This window comes from Macaca thibetana, chromosome 6 (assembly GCF_024542745.1).
Source record: "Macaca thibetana thibetana isolate TM-01 chromosome 6, ASM2454274v1, whole genome shotgun sequence".
Lineage (NCBI taxonomy): Eukaryota > Metazoa > Chordata > Mammalia > Primates > Cercopithecidae > Macaca > Macaca thibetana.
The window spans coordinates 78661044-78676193 of NC_065583.1; the positions used below are offsets into that span (position 1 = coordinate 78661044).

General features: G+C 34.9%; 1 protein-coding gene across 25 annotated transcripts in view; it reads right to left on the reverse strand.

Annotated features, from left to right (window-relative positions):
- Positions 1-15150, reverse strand: part of PAM (peptidylglycine alpha-amidating monooxygenase) — a 283361-nt gene that overhangs the window by 116466 nt on the left and 151745 nt on the right. For all 25 annotated transcript variants that reach the window (XM_050794832.1, XM_050794857.1, XM_050794855.1 and 22 more), the window contains 2 exons: positions 13220-13277; positions 2180-2267 (listed from right to left, as the gene is read on the reverse strand). In XM_050794832.1, the coding sequence (XP_050650789.1) occupies positions 2180-2267; positions 13220-13277 (146 nt within the window). The remainder of the gene's footprint in view (positions 1-2179; positions 2268-13219; positions 13278-15150) is intronic.

Sequence of the window (15150 nt, forward strand, 5' to 3'; positions counted from 1 at the left end):
ATACATACAAATATATTTTTATATATGTAAAAGAATATATATTAAAAAGGTCTGATTGTGGAAGTCAGAGTCATTAGAACAGTTTTACTTAATGTATGTCTTCTAGTTCACCCATTGAAAAGATCCTACTTTTAAATGTTAGACTTAAACACTTTGGGCTTGGTTAAAAGATGCTGAATAACAGCACCAATTGTCCTTGTTTTATGATTATAAATTCAATTATAACAAACTTACAGATTAAGTGGGACTATGGGATACAAGGCAAATATTTTAAAATCCATTTAAAATGATATGGGTATAGTGTTATTAAGAATTGTAACTACTCAATGATGCAACTGACTGGCAAAACACGGTGAGCTGCTTGCTTGAGGTGAGTCAAGCAGTGCACACACTTCCAACTCCTAGAAATACTGCCTTTCCAATCAGACTCATCATTTGCATGCAATTTATATTCATAGAATTATGGAATTTTAGAGCATAGAGAGGCTTTATAAAGGCCTAGTATAAGTCTTTTGCTGAAATGAAGACAAGAACTCCATTCCAGATGGGCTGAATAATCCACCCAGGGAATCCAGCAAGTTAGTTCACTGCTCTTTCATTCTACTATGTTGACTTTCAAGTAATAATTTGAGCAAAATAATATATGTAAAAATTACTCTAAATTTCTGTTTTCACTTTCATTTATATTTTTCTTTGAAACTTCTCATTCCCCAATGTGGAAGATTTTTGGTCAATATATCTTATAGATTTAATTTCAAAATAGTTTATTTAAGAATATTAATAAATATTTTAAAGGGGCCAAAATGAGGTGTTTGTTGTATTCCCTTAACATGAGAACAATGAGCTATGCTTGGCTCATTTTAGATAATTTTTCCTAACAATTAGAATTGGAATAGCATTTAAGTGTCGTTTTATTTTCTCCCTCATTCCCTTAAACCAAGGTGCAGCAAAAGCAGACTTTAAATCCTTCTAGCTATTTTGAATGAGTCTAACTCAAAGGTAAATATTGGTAATTTCAGAAGAAATAGTTTTAAAGCATAAAAACCAAAGGATGTGATTTACTGAATAAGATTCAGGAAAAACTGTCACAGAATAATCTTTTAATCCCAGAATTTTATTTACAAAAATTTACTGAAGAGCATAAACGGGAATGTTGATATTGAAGGGTATTAACTGTGATTTGCTGACTCCGTTTTGACATAAACCCAGTCACGTAAGTTGGGTTCCTATGTGATATGTTCCTTTCATCAAATAACTTAAGCCTATTAACAAATGCTTTGATGGTACTTGGTCCATGGAGATTTCCACTAATTGCCCTGTGCTTTTAACAGTTCCAAATTCACATTATATTGTTATTATAAAAATGACAAGAGAGCAGTTGCTGCTTGACTCGCATCAGGCTAATGAATATTAGGATGCACACAGAAAAGTTCATCAGTCTACATGATTATGTAGGGACAGGACCTCAAAACAGATTCCTCAATGCAAAGCAAAGCACACCAGTCATTCCGGACTATTAAACGTGTAACAGTGATTCTGGGTCTACTTGAAAAATAAGAAGCTTAAAACCTGTGGCTATTTTCAGAGTTTGGTGATCTTCAAGAATGCCAAAGAACATTAATTAAAAATTAATGTCAGAGTATCAATAATCTAAATTTTCAGACTTCCTTTACAAGCCTTATGCACCTGGACATACTACTGTATAACAATATACATATATTTAATGTATTATATTAATATAATATACATATATTTAATCTAAGATGTTTTATTTTAGATTCAAGGGGAACATGTTACATGGTATATTGTGTAATGCTGGAGTTTGGGCATATTGAACCCATCACTCCAATAGTTAACGTAGTATCCAATTGGTAGTTTTTCAGCTCTTGCTCCCTTCTCTCCCAGCCCCTTTTGGGGTCCTAGTTTCTACCGTTTCCATCTTTATGTCCATGAGATATATATTTATTAAGTCAGTGACAAAGGCTGATAGATATGCTCCATAGCAGACCAAATAACTGTGATAAACCATGATAACCACGTGATGCTAATGAACAAAGTTCTTTCTCTTAAAATATTCTGCCTATTTATTAACCAGTTGTGAAATACTTGCACAGATACACTTTGCACCTGTAAAACACATTTTCTACACCCTTCTATACCGTAAACCCATTATCCTTACCAGTAACTTCCAGTGGATGAAGGCATATTGCATCCAAAAAGTAACATATGATGGACAGTATCCATGCTGGCTCGAGGCTTGAAGTCAACTGTTATGAGAAAATAATACTGGTATGTGAATATAAGTTACACTTCTGTGCACCAAAGTCACAAAATACATATTTGAACAGTTCAAATACCTGTATAACAAAGATGTTTTGATGCTCTTGTGATCAAACGCCCTGTTTGTATAAATTATCTTATTAAAGATAAGCATGACTTGATAATATGATTAGAAGAATAAAAAGGAAAAATAATAGGCTGAATATCACACCCACATACACACACACACACACATATTTTTTAAATGGAAGACCTCTTTTAAAGTAGTGAGGGCATTATATGGGTATTAAATGAAATCTGCAGCCTATGTATTCACAATGTATTTCCTTTCAGACTTCAGTAGAGTGCTGAGTATCATAAAACACTGCACAACATTGTAGTGAAACAAACCACAGTGAGTGGTCAAAATATGAACACAAAAATTCATAACAGAAATTTATGACCATCTTAGAATAACAATAGTACTACAGTCACTGGGATATATATGAAGAAGCAATTTACCAGGAAAGAAAAAGAAAAGTAGAAAAAGTATCTTTACAAAAATACAAAAGACATAAAATTACTGTCCTGAATAAGCATGGTATACTTGTTAAAAGATATCAGAAGTTATACAATGACATTTCTCGTTTTCTCCCAATAATAGTTGTTGAAAGACATTAAAATAAACAAATGCATAATTGAAAGAGAAAAAATTAAAAATAAATTATATTATTATCTATGAACTCCCTTTCCTAGTGTGGGTTTGGCTCATCCCTTTTCATCCTCATCAAAATGCTGTCCAGTATGCAGTAGCAGTTCATGAGTCACCTTTGCACATACAATATTAAATAGCTCCAAACTGATCTTAAATCTCAGGTGTGTGCAAAAATGCATCTTTCAGCTATTTTGGTCTGTTTGATAAAATTAAGAAAACATAACTTATTGCTAGAACGTGTATGTGAGACATTAGTACTTATAAAACAAAACAACAGCAAAAAAGTTCTACATCAAACTATAGCACCATGACTGGCAAAGTGTGTCTGATAGAAAACATAGCGCTCTGTGCCAAAGCTACTGTGTGCCATCTTGGCTTACCAGTTTCAGAGGAGACAAATAAACCTTTCTTTTACTGCAATGAAAATAAGAACTTGAAGCCTAAAAATTAAATCTTGAAGTTTTCATACCATCATTTAAAATATTAATGAAGAGAGAATGGCTGGAAAATGGACTTGCTATAACTTGAGGCTTGGTTATCTATTAGCAAAGAATATAGTAAGCCTAAGAGATGAAAGAAGATGCTTTGGAAGGAAAGAATCACTTGGAAGTTACAACCGTTCACAATTCATAGAAAGTCCCTATTGTCACGAAGCTGAAGTTTGTTAGCAAGAGAAACAGAAGAAAGAAGAAGGATTCTATATCTATAGACCACCGTCAAGTTGAGTGCAGGATTTCCTTCCTCCCTTCCAGAATCCTACCAGGGATCTTTCCTGGGGCAGAAAGAAAATGGAAAAAGTCCTGAGGTAGGAGTACTGGTCTTTTATTCACCTTGATTTTATTTTGGTATATGATACAATTTTTAATCTTATATTCATTTTTATTAAACTGCTTATATTACTTTATGAACATCTATAACTGTTTTCTAATTGTATCCTCCTCCTCCTCCTACCTTTTTAAAAAAGTATTCCCTCTGCCAATCCTTGAGAGGTTATCTGACCCCTCTGCTTTTTCAGAACCTGTGTAGATGACTACATGATTTCCTCCCCTCGGAAGATCTTATTACGGGTGGATAAATTTCCTATGACTGAATCATTCTTGGAATTTTGGTAATAAGCCAACATGGCCAAGTGCAGTTCATTCCAAGAATTAAATGGTTGGATGCAAAACAATGTTTCAAGCACCCGCTAAAAATTCAGGTGGAAGTATCCAGCAGAGAGTCAGAATTCTGTGACTCTTGTTCAAGAAAGAGGTCAGAGAATTACATATTTGGGAAGCATTAAAAAATTGAACCCTGAGGCTGTGAGGATGGATGAAAGTACCAGAAAGGGTAGCAGGAATCACACAGAAGGCTCAAGACAGTTTGGAGAAAGCCCAGGGCTGTCAGGGTCTGTTTAGGAGACACCAACAGTATCGTTTTTATACTAATGCAATGTGTATGCTGCTATGAAACAAGGCAAAGACATTTCTGGAAAAATAAGGAGCTATTAGTAATTTTAAAAAATGAAATATTAACAAGCAAAAGATTCAGGTAAGGGCAGGGAAGAGAGCTGTTGATAAAGGGATAGATCATAAAAACAACAACATATAATCTCTAGCTTTCCATGAGGAAAGAAAGAAAATAGTTTGCCTGGGCCCTTGCTTATGTAAGAGACTCTTCTAACTGTCCTTTGTAAAGTAAAGGGGGCAAATCTTAATTAATCAAAGTATAACTTCTCTAACCATTTTCTGATTTTTTTCTCCTTCTGACATACATTTTTTCTGACATACATTTTAAGTACCACTTATTTATTTGCTCTACTTTGAACTCTAACTAGGTATGTGTTTAATTTTTGCTTCTAAAATGAGAAACAACTCTGTCTTTAAGTGGTAGAAAAAGAAAATTCTTCAGAGTTTCCTTTAACAAAAACATATTCTCACTGACTCACATATTCCTCCAGAAACTCCAGATCTAATTTAAATGCTAAGTATATTAGAAGTACACAGCAAAAACAAGCAACTAACCATCTTTTATCATATCCTAAAGAAAAAGTATAATATCTAAATATTTATATAATTATAGCTCAAAGTACAATTCATTGCAAGTTGTAATGAAAACTACCTCCAGCAAAAGGAATGTCAAATCAAAATGTAAATCTAAAATAAACAGTAGATGCCTTAAAATAAAGCAGCGCTTGGACAATTTCACTGAAGGGCTGCTGCCAGTGGTGGGGAGCGGCAGGCTGGGAAAAGATTAGTCTGACAGGTTCATTTCAGGGGTTTGCTACATTCCTGCTGATTATGCCTGGCTTTGCAAAATAAGACCCCACCCCTAGTGAATTCTAGATCTGCTGGGCACGAGACACACATAAGACTATGCAGGAGATGTCAACAGAACACAAAATAGAATATGGAAAAATACTGTGGAATAACATCTTAAAAAGAAATGTCTCTTTTCTTTTTCACCCATCATACACCAAAGAAATAAAGGATCCAAGGGGAAGAGAGCTAGAGGATAATAATGGAAACAACTGCATTTCAGTGTGCAATTCTGACAGGCAGAATAAACAAAGACAGCCTTGGGATGGTGAGAAACAGTGCAAAACACAGCCTCAAGAGAATGCAAAGGAATATTATATCCGATAAGATTAAAAGTGCCACTGACTCTTCTAACTCAATATTAAGATGACAGTTGCTTAAGTGGAAATGGTACTTCAGTCTCAATGGGAGCTAACAGTTCAGATTGCCTGATGTATGAGATCAGGGAACATTTTATAGGCGAGTAAGTCCTGGGAATGAAGTATCTTTGAAGGACTAAGACTCCAAAAAAGTGACTCACACACAGTAATTAAAGGAAATCTGATGACACTGAAAGCACACAGGTCGGAGGATTTCTCAAAGGATAATGTCATCTGAAATGAAAGACCTGAAACTATGTGTGTGGATGACATGTTGAAAAGAGAGATGTCTAGGTCTAAATTCCGGAGTTCTAAGCAAAATTTCTCCTCACTGCATGGGGTTGTTTGGGATTTATGGGCTCTTTTAAGTAACATCAGACTATAATCATGGCCACGAAATTCTCTAAGAACGTGACCTAGGGGAGAATGTCATTTAGTTCTCCATTTTTCCCTTCCAAGCGGATATCCAAGTCTGCATGTCAAATTTTGATTCTTCTGCCAGACTTAGGACATGGAAAGATTCTGAAGAACACACATAACCAAGTAGAGAAACCAGCAATTTTGGAGATATTATTGTATATATAACCAGCTCCAAATTACCATTGGAAATGGCAGGAACAATTCTTTTTAGCTAAAGTATTCAGTAGAGGAATAATAAGACCACAGATAATTAACCTACTGGAAAAAAAAAAAAAAAGAACTGACTTACAAGTTTGGATCTGAAGAACTTTGGCAATCTAGAATTGTTGCCTATATATATATTAGGGATAACCATTGTTAACTTTCTTTTTTCCTCCCAATGTAATCATGTTATACACTGTAAATAGCTTAGTTTGCATACCATGGGTATTTTTACATGTTATTAAACAATTTTCTTAAGCAGCCATTTTTAGCCTGGGCTTTAAATTATAACCTGTGGAACTTGGTAAAAATACAAGTGCCTACAGTCAATCTAGACCAGTCCCTCCTTGCCTCCCCCATCAACATCTCAGTCAAATCTCCAGCACTTATTCCCAGGTAAGTATATCATTTAAAGGTTTCACAAGTGAATCACCAGTAATTCTGACTATAGTTCCCATTTATAGTGATGGAATATACTCTATTATGTGAGCATAGTCTGAGTTTATCAACTCATCTTAGTTAAATTGGGATTGTACTGCTCCTTTAAATGTACAGGACAAACAGTAAAAGCAGGTTTCTTTTAAAATAAATTCATAAAGAATTTCTAAAGATAAAAATTAGTTGATATTTTAGAATTATTTTATTCAAGGAGACCACTGAAACTCTGTATTATATTATGTAATTTTAGCTGTATCACCCAAAATCATTTTAGTGCTGAGATCTGAGGCAGGCATAGGAATTCTCTAGCAATTGTGTTCCTATCAATGATAAAGAGTCAGTAATCTAAGACTGTTTGTGATTTCAAGCCATATTTAATATTGAGAGAATTGGGAAGGTGTGAGGTTCAAGAATATATAATAAAAAAGATATGTCATGATTTAAAAAAAAACATAAGCCCTAAAATCTTACTATCAACATTGAGTTTAGGATACAATCAACCTTACGGTTCATAATCTTGCAGTTTAGCCAAAAAGGTACAGACAAATGTAAAGCTCACAGCACCATAGTCTATTTTCCAGCATGTTAAAAACCCACCACAATGGCATATTACATTATCTCCCGCAAGCTTTCCCCATAACCATGAAGTAATTCTGTACTAAAATAAAGACCTTTTCCTTGAACATTTTTAACCAGAAAGCTTAATAGTGAAATTGTCATTAACTACTGCTAGTATGGACAATGATGTACCATTGGTAAAGAATGCTTATGGTGGTTTATGAGGACTTAAAGCTGCTGCCACCAAATTATCTAAGAAATAAGACACCTGAGCAAGCCTATATATTGAACATCAATTTCAAATAAAACAATCCTCACCTCTGAATAAATAAATTTCAACACACACAAAAAAACTAAATTTCTAAATGATATATCTTTTAAAGTTAAACTCTATGATATATACCAAGGAATCAATAAATAGACTTCATCAACCAAGCTTATGCAAGATTAAACAGCATAAGCTTCACTAAGCCCTGTTTTTGTAATGTCGTTCCTATAATAGTCCACTATTAATTTCCTACAGAATCAAGCCCATACCCTTCTTCTAGCCTTTCAGGGCCATGCATAACACTGTGCCAGTCCTCTAGCTCACTACATTTCCAATATGGCAACCTTTACATCCTCTCCTCATTCTCATCAGGCAGCCCCCTCACTTAATAATCACAACTACTAACATTTACTGAGGGCTTTCCAGGTGCCAGGCACTCATTTACTTCTCAAAGACCCTATGAGTCTGGTTCTTTGTCCTGCCAAATAGGTGAGCCTTCAGGAAAGAGAGGCGAAGTAATTTGTCCCCTAGTAGTATAGCTAGAAAGTTGTGAGGCTGGGATCTGAATGTGGAGTGTTCGGGCTCAGAGCTTGCTATTTTTGCCACTATATGATACTGTCTCTCATACTTGTGCCCAGTGTGTTTGGGCTCATACTGTGGGCCACTAAAATATTCACCCCTTCGCATATTCAAATAGGTCATCTTCAGAGGTCCAGATGAAATCCTGCGTACCTTCATCATGAAATTTTCTCTGACTAGACCAACTCATAGTGATCTTTTAAGGGTTGACTACTAAAGTAGTTCCTGCTGAGGAGGTGGTAGGTGGGGGAAATGTAGCATTTTAACATTTCTGCATTAAAATAGCTATATCAACATGTCAATTAATTTCTGGTGATCATTAGATGTACCTAATTGAAGACATTAGAAATGGTTCCTATTCATCTCTCACTGTTTTTTATTACTTGAGAAAAGCTGAGGAGATGTTGGGTGTTGTCAATTTGGAACCATGTGTATTTGGGTGACCAAAGGATAGAAGACATTTAAGAAATACTCTGAGACTCTGAGACAAGGTATATAGCAACAACTTCTCCTACATGATTATGACCAAGAAAAATGGGCTTTATCTACTCATCAAAGACCTCTACTATATATATCTTATTTGTGTTCTTCATCATAGCTCTTTCCAAGTAGCTTTCACTAAGAAACTAAGTGTTTTTCAGGGTGATTGGTAAAAAATACTCAGTGATCATCTGTGAGACAGAGATTACTCATTATTTATGTCAGAAAGAAGTCCTAGTTGAAGACAGAAGAGAAAGGATACTTAGTCAACTAACTGGAAGCAGAAAGGTAACAGAATGATTGCATGGGGATGAGGACTCACACACATGTACACACACATATGCATAAGCTACTCCCCTCTATTTGCTGCTGCCAAAGCCATAAAACATGGATATACGAGCAATGTACTCTGCCCAGACCTCGGTCTTTATGTCAGACTATCTAGTGACCCACAAGCATGATCAAAATTGAATTGTTCATGCAGTTCTTGAAGTATCCGAACATCATTTGATCATGTGCTTTGTTTAAGAAATGTCATATTTGGAACTATTCAAATCTAACTGTGCAATTCTGCAACAGAAACTGTTCTACATTCAAGAGAGAAGTCCAAGAAAATGAAAAACAATGAATCATTAGATTAATTTATCTGTTTCTAAATTCAATGGCTTCTAGCTCATTTGTGTAGTGCAATTTGATAGATAGGGACCTGTCATCATTCACTAAGGAAAAGACACAATTATTTACAGGTCATCCATGTGAGGGAAAGCAAGTGGATGAAGATGACAGTCAAATTTCTTGGCTGAGTGGGCTGCTGTCACAGCCAATTCCTCCGAGTGTCTGTAAAACACCTTTTAGACAGCACCACAGTTCAGTGGTCAAATGCAGATATTATTATACTTTCACCCATTCAAATTCTATGGTTTCTTATTAAAACAACAAACAAAAACAATGCCCTAGGGAAAGCTATAATTTCGTTCAAAATATAAAACATATTTTTATCTTCATCACTGCATTTCTCTAAACACCTACTGTAATTCACATTCAATAGTTAAATACAGATATATAAACACATCATACATGCTATATGTTCATATGTAAATATAACAGGCATATATACATATGAGTTCCATGATGACTGTGATGGTATTTGCTGAAAATTTAGAAGTATGTTTAAGATGGGTTATATAACTAGCATATAAACATAAAGCCAAAAAGTGAGTTATTCAAATCCAATTTTGACTTTTAACACCATCAAGAGAGTCTGTCCTAGTTCTAATAAACAATGTAAATTGTATTGTTTTTTGTAATTTTCTTCAGAAATTAGAAAAGTTCAAGGAGAAAGTCCTTTTTATATGTTTTAACACTTTTATTCTTGTCTACAATTCTACTAGCCTGTGACTTCCTTAAACACGCAACATACTTCATATCCCTATTACCCAATAACTTACATGCAGCAGAATTTTAAGTTTGCTGAATTAATGCACAATGGCTTTTCATAAACACAAGCAAAACAATGATTCCTTATATTAAAATATAATTCAAGGTAAAAAGGTAAATTATCTACTATTTGAAATGTTGAGTCAGAAAATGGCCAAACAAAATTCCTTTTTAGTGTTCACTCATGTATTCAGCAAGCAATTATTGAGTCAGTGCCATATCCTGCTGGAATACAAAAGTTTAAAGAGGCACAGATAATGAAAACAGAAGGTATAAAATCATTAAATGTCTAAAGGAAAGAATAAACAAACAGAATGACTATGAGAAATAAAAAATAATTTAAAACAGAAAAGAACGAACAAAGTATTATGCATTTTTACAGCTCTTCATTTGCAACCATGTCTAATCTCAGGATAAGGCATCCTGAGATCAGGAATTTGGGACAATTCACAAAAAGGCTATAGCTTCTGTTAGTCACCAGATGCCATCAGAATCCGTTAGAATGGAAAAAGCCTAGGTTACCCTTTAGGCAAAACTTTCACTCTGGGAGTCTGGAAAAGCTATGTACGGTCACTCTCCCAACATATAACTATATATCCAAGCCCCTTTCCTTCTACAAATCTTTAAATCTCCACGTGTACTTGTTATTTGTTTTGTAAGATGGTTTGAGGTTTACTTTTCCTTTGGCAAAATTGGACAGAGTGTATCCAGTAGGGAGTGAAGGTAAAGGAATGAAAGAATAATTGTATTTGATGTGAGGAAGGAAGAACGGTGCTGCTCTTGCTATATTTCAGCTCCACCTATGCAACTGATAACTTTGCTCATTTCTTCCTTTGTATCACTATCCCCACACCCAAATCTGAAGTACGACTAGGTTAATACACAGCTAGTAAAAAGCTTGGGCAGATTCCTTAACCTCTCTGACTTTCTGTTTCCTTTTCTGAAAACTGGCTTAGATATGTTTAGCTTTCAGTATCTCAGTGTCTGGCAGGCCCTTAGTAAACAACGGCAGGTAGTGATGATGGTCATGGTCTAGCCATTACATAAATGAGAATGCCATACAAACTAGTATCTTGGCACCTGATTAAATCACAGATAGAGATGTTTCTGTCTCTGTTTCTCAAGCTATGAAATGAGACTATCTATACAGGATTGTCCTAAGAACTAATGAGATAATACATGCAGAATTTCCTTTACTTACTCTTTTATATAAATGATTATTTGCTAATTGTCCCTAGTTTCCATTTTCCAGTTCTAATTTGTCTAGACTTAAACTTCTGTGGTTGCTGAATTATGTAAACAACAGTAACCACAAACCACCTGGGCATAGTTCATTAAAGGACTCACACAGAAGATGAAACAACCCATTGTGAGTAGGGAACAAAAAGTTTCAGTATTCATGCAATCCTCCAAGTAATAAAGAAAGGAAGAAATACTGAAAATAGTTATTAATCTTAGAAGACCTTTTAAGGACCTTAGAACTTGGAACAGTTTAATCTCAGAAGAAAAGTGCCTAAGAAAGTATGAAAACATTTAGCACTCTGGTTCTAATATAGACCTTTATGTGTTTCCTGTGAATATTTTACTTGACTGAATATACTCACTTGTATTTTTTCATTTTAAATTATGTGAACGTAAACACATTTATAGTAGGAGAGCAATAACACACAGGATATATACTTATAGTCCTTACAGTCACCGGTTCAAAAATCATATACTACCACCAATCTCCAGAAACAAACCTATTAATGTGAGACGTGTAATACTGCTGTAACACAAGACTACCATATTTACACAGGGGTGTAGGGTGGCCTTTTCTTCATACCTGGTGTGAAAACAGGACTCAAAACAACCCCTTCAGGGTTGGACAAAGAAAATATAAATTAGGAAAGAAAAATTCATGTAAAATTCCTTTTGTGAGTGAATATTATGTTCTCCTAGATCACCAAGTATGTGAATATGAAATTAAGGAAAGCTTTATGGCTAGGATTTTAATTATGAATTTATGTCCTAAATAATATTTAGTGTTACTCAAAGCACTACAATTAGAAACTTAAATTATTTTTGTCTTTAAAGATAGTTCAAGATATGGGAGCACCTGGCTTCCTAACTTTTTCTCGGTAATGTCCAAATATTATACAAAACAACCTCATCAGTGTTCAACTTTGTATGGTCTTTCGTTCTTAGGAATTAACTATGCAGCAAATTTTGTTGAGAGTGTTACTAAAGGTTGTATTTTCTGTTGTGATTGCCACCAACGTATGTGAATAAAAAAATGCACATTGCTCTGGCTTTGCAGGTCTATAATGTCCATTCCTGTGGGAAACACCTCATAAAAATTCATCCTCAGACTGCCCCAAGGCTACTGTACACATTTCACAATTCACATAATGGCCATTTCAGACAGCCCACTTGAAGATTAGTCTCAAGGGACCAAAGTACTACTACCATCACTTTCTCTCCAAAATCAACATCTCAAATGTTTTAAAATGAAGCAGAGAAAAGCCAAATACATGAGTAATTTGCCAATCACAGCCCTTCCCTAAACAGTTAAATGTCTGTCATAAGGGATGTTTAAATGGAAACAACCTAGATGGAAACAGATGGTGCTTTGTCACTTTTCCTCTCTGATTTAAAGGTTCAGTTGGGGAAGAATCTGTCATTTAAGCTTTCTCTTATTCTATAATACAAACAACAAGATAAATGTGCTTTCTTCCATTTCTTTTCTTTTCTGGCTCTCCTTCCCTTCTCATCCCTTACTCCCTCCCTCCCTCTTTCCTTCCCTCCCTATCCATCTACCTGTCTGACAGGTAAAATCTTACATTCACCAATGTTGATTCTAAGTGCAGTCGATTTATAGCATGAACCAGCAGGTAAATAAGCTGTCTGTTGAGTGGAGCGGAATTAAGCATCTTGCCACAGACAGAAAGCCAATACTATACAAATGGGACCACACAGGATTGGCGGCCATCAACATCTGCATGCAACTCCTTAACTACTATTACTCACGAATCTCTCCAGATACAGTTTGTAATCTTTCCTCTCAGAGGCTCTCTCTAGTTTGTTTCTGCATTAGGCATGATAAATGCATTTTAGAAACTGACAGTAAAAGATTAATATGCTCATAACCCTCAAAGAGAACCTTTCACTGATTTCAAATCACTGCCCTTCATTCAACTGCTACTCCCCCAATCCAATTAATACTTACTCACGAAGGCTTCCTCATCCACTGGTAATCGCATCGACATGCAGAAGTATGTATCAGACTATTAAAAAAAAAGATTAAAAAAATCCAAATTAAACTCTTGCTAGTAAGGAAGAAACAATAACTATTAAAAAGTGGCTTCTATGACTGTAAAAAGTACTCAGTGAGGGTAGGTTTCCTGCTGAGGGCTGAGTGGCAGGTTAGTGGAAGGGCTAAGTCCAGAACGTAGATACCCTAAAAGTTTGTCTAAGACTCTTTCCTAAACAACTTTAGATTCTATTTATAAAACCAATCATCATGAGTGGTATTTCTAATACTGTCTAAGTTAAAAGGCAAAATTTTAGATGCTTTTATAAAAAGAGTAGAATAACTTAATGCACTTGCTTTTAAAATGGTAGAAGTTAGTTTTGACCATCTTTGCCATTTGCAAAATTAAATATTTAATTTCCTGAATCATTTTACAAATGCCTCAAATATTAGAGAAGCACAATGAATAAAAGTTGATCTTAAAATTGATTATTTTTGGTTGCTCTCCCTTAATTTTATTTTATGTAATACATTGAAGAAACCAACATTAACTCAAGCTATTGTTTCTTTTCTAGTTATTGGTCTCATCTAAATGGTCAGTTTTTCACTATCAAATATGTTAATATCAAGAATTTTTAGTGATAAAAATTACAGTTTAAGGAGAATAAGATTCAATGTATTCCACTTCCTTAATGGAAATCCATACACAATTAACTGTGTGCTATGGTTAATAATATGCCCAATACAAATATAGGTTGCACTCATTTAATAAGTCATGCTTCCTGGATTATTACTGCACAGAGCTGGAATAATCAGATTTCACTAACATGGATAGAAATCATTTGGTATTTCTAAACCTAATAACTAGCACCAAAAAATTGTGAATTTTGTACCTATGTTTCTACTTCTGTGTTAAAAAACAAGGAGGTTCAAGTACACATCAAACAAATATCTTAAAACTTGAAAAATTACTGAAATGTGATTTATTCTTAGTTACTACTTTTATATATGCCATTTTCTTCTCATTTCAGCATAGTTTCATTTCTTAGAAGTCTTTATAATTTAGATTCAACTTTATTTTGCCAATAAGGAAACGTGCTGATTTTGTCTACCCTCTCCTCGCAATACATACACACACACACACACACACATTAAGAGACATGAAGAAAAACATTAGCATAGTTTCTAACAGCTCACAGCTGCACCCCTCATGTGACCCCATCACCCTTTAAGGTGCCTACCCAAGAAAGTTCAATGCTTCCAGAAGATTTTACTATTTGTTCTAGCCAAAACCTGGTAACAAGCATAAACCTCTGAACCTTCTCTTAGAGCAGTTACTTCAGAAAGCTTGCAACTATAAATCCTTTCTCTGTTCCTTTGAGATGTAAATCTTCTACCACCTAAAAACGTCTTCTTACATTCAGGGAGATAACTGCACAGCTCTCAAGTCCAGTAGGCACCTTGTTCTAATTGACACCACTGCCTCCTGTCATAAAGACATAATGAGTTTGCTTCTTCTCCCAAATAACAAACCCAGATGGCCCAGCCACATGGACCAGCTCCCTTTCACATCCTTCAGTGCCTTTCCCTCAGCACACCCCAGCTTCTAAAAGGTCTCCTCCTTTTTGTTTTGGCAAAGTTAGGTTCACTTCACACTGGACCCACTTCCCTACTGCAATAGTTACTACTGAATAAAATCTATTCTCACCACTTTAAGTGGTGTTGGCTTATTTATCTTGGACACCAACAAGTGCAGGAGCTGGGATCTGAACATAGGCACTCTATGCATTATACTAATATATTCAAGATCATTCCAAGCAATGTGACAAATAATGACTTAAAAGCAAATACAAAAGTAAATTTAAAGCACCTAAGCATATATTTACAATGAAAAAGGATCAAAAGGT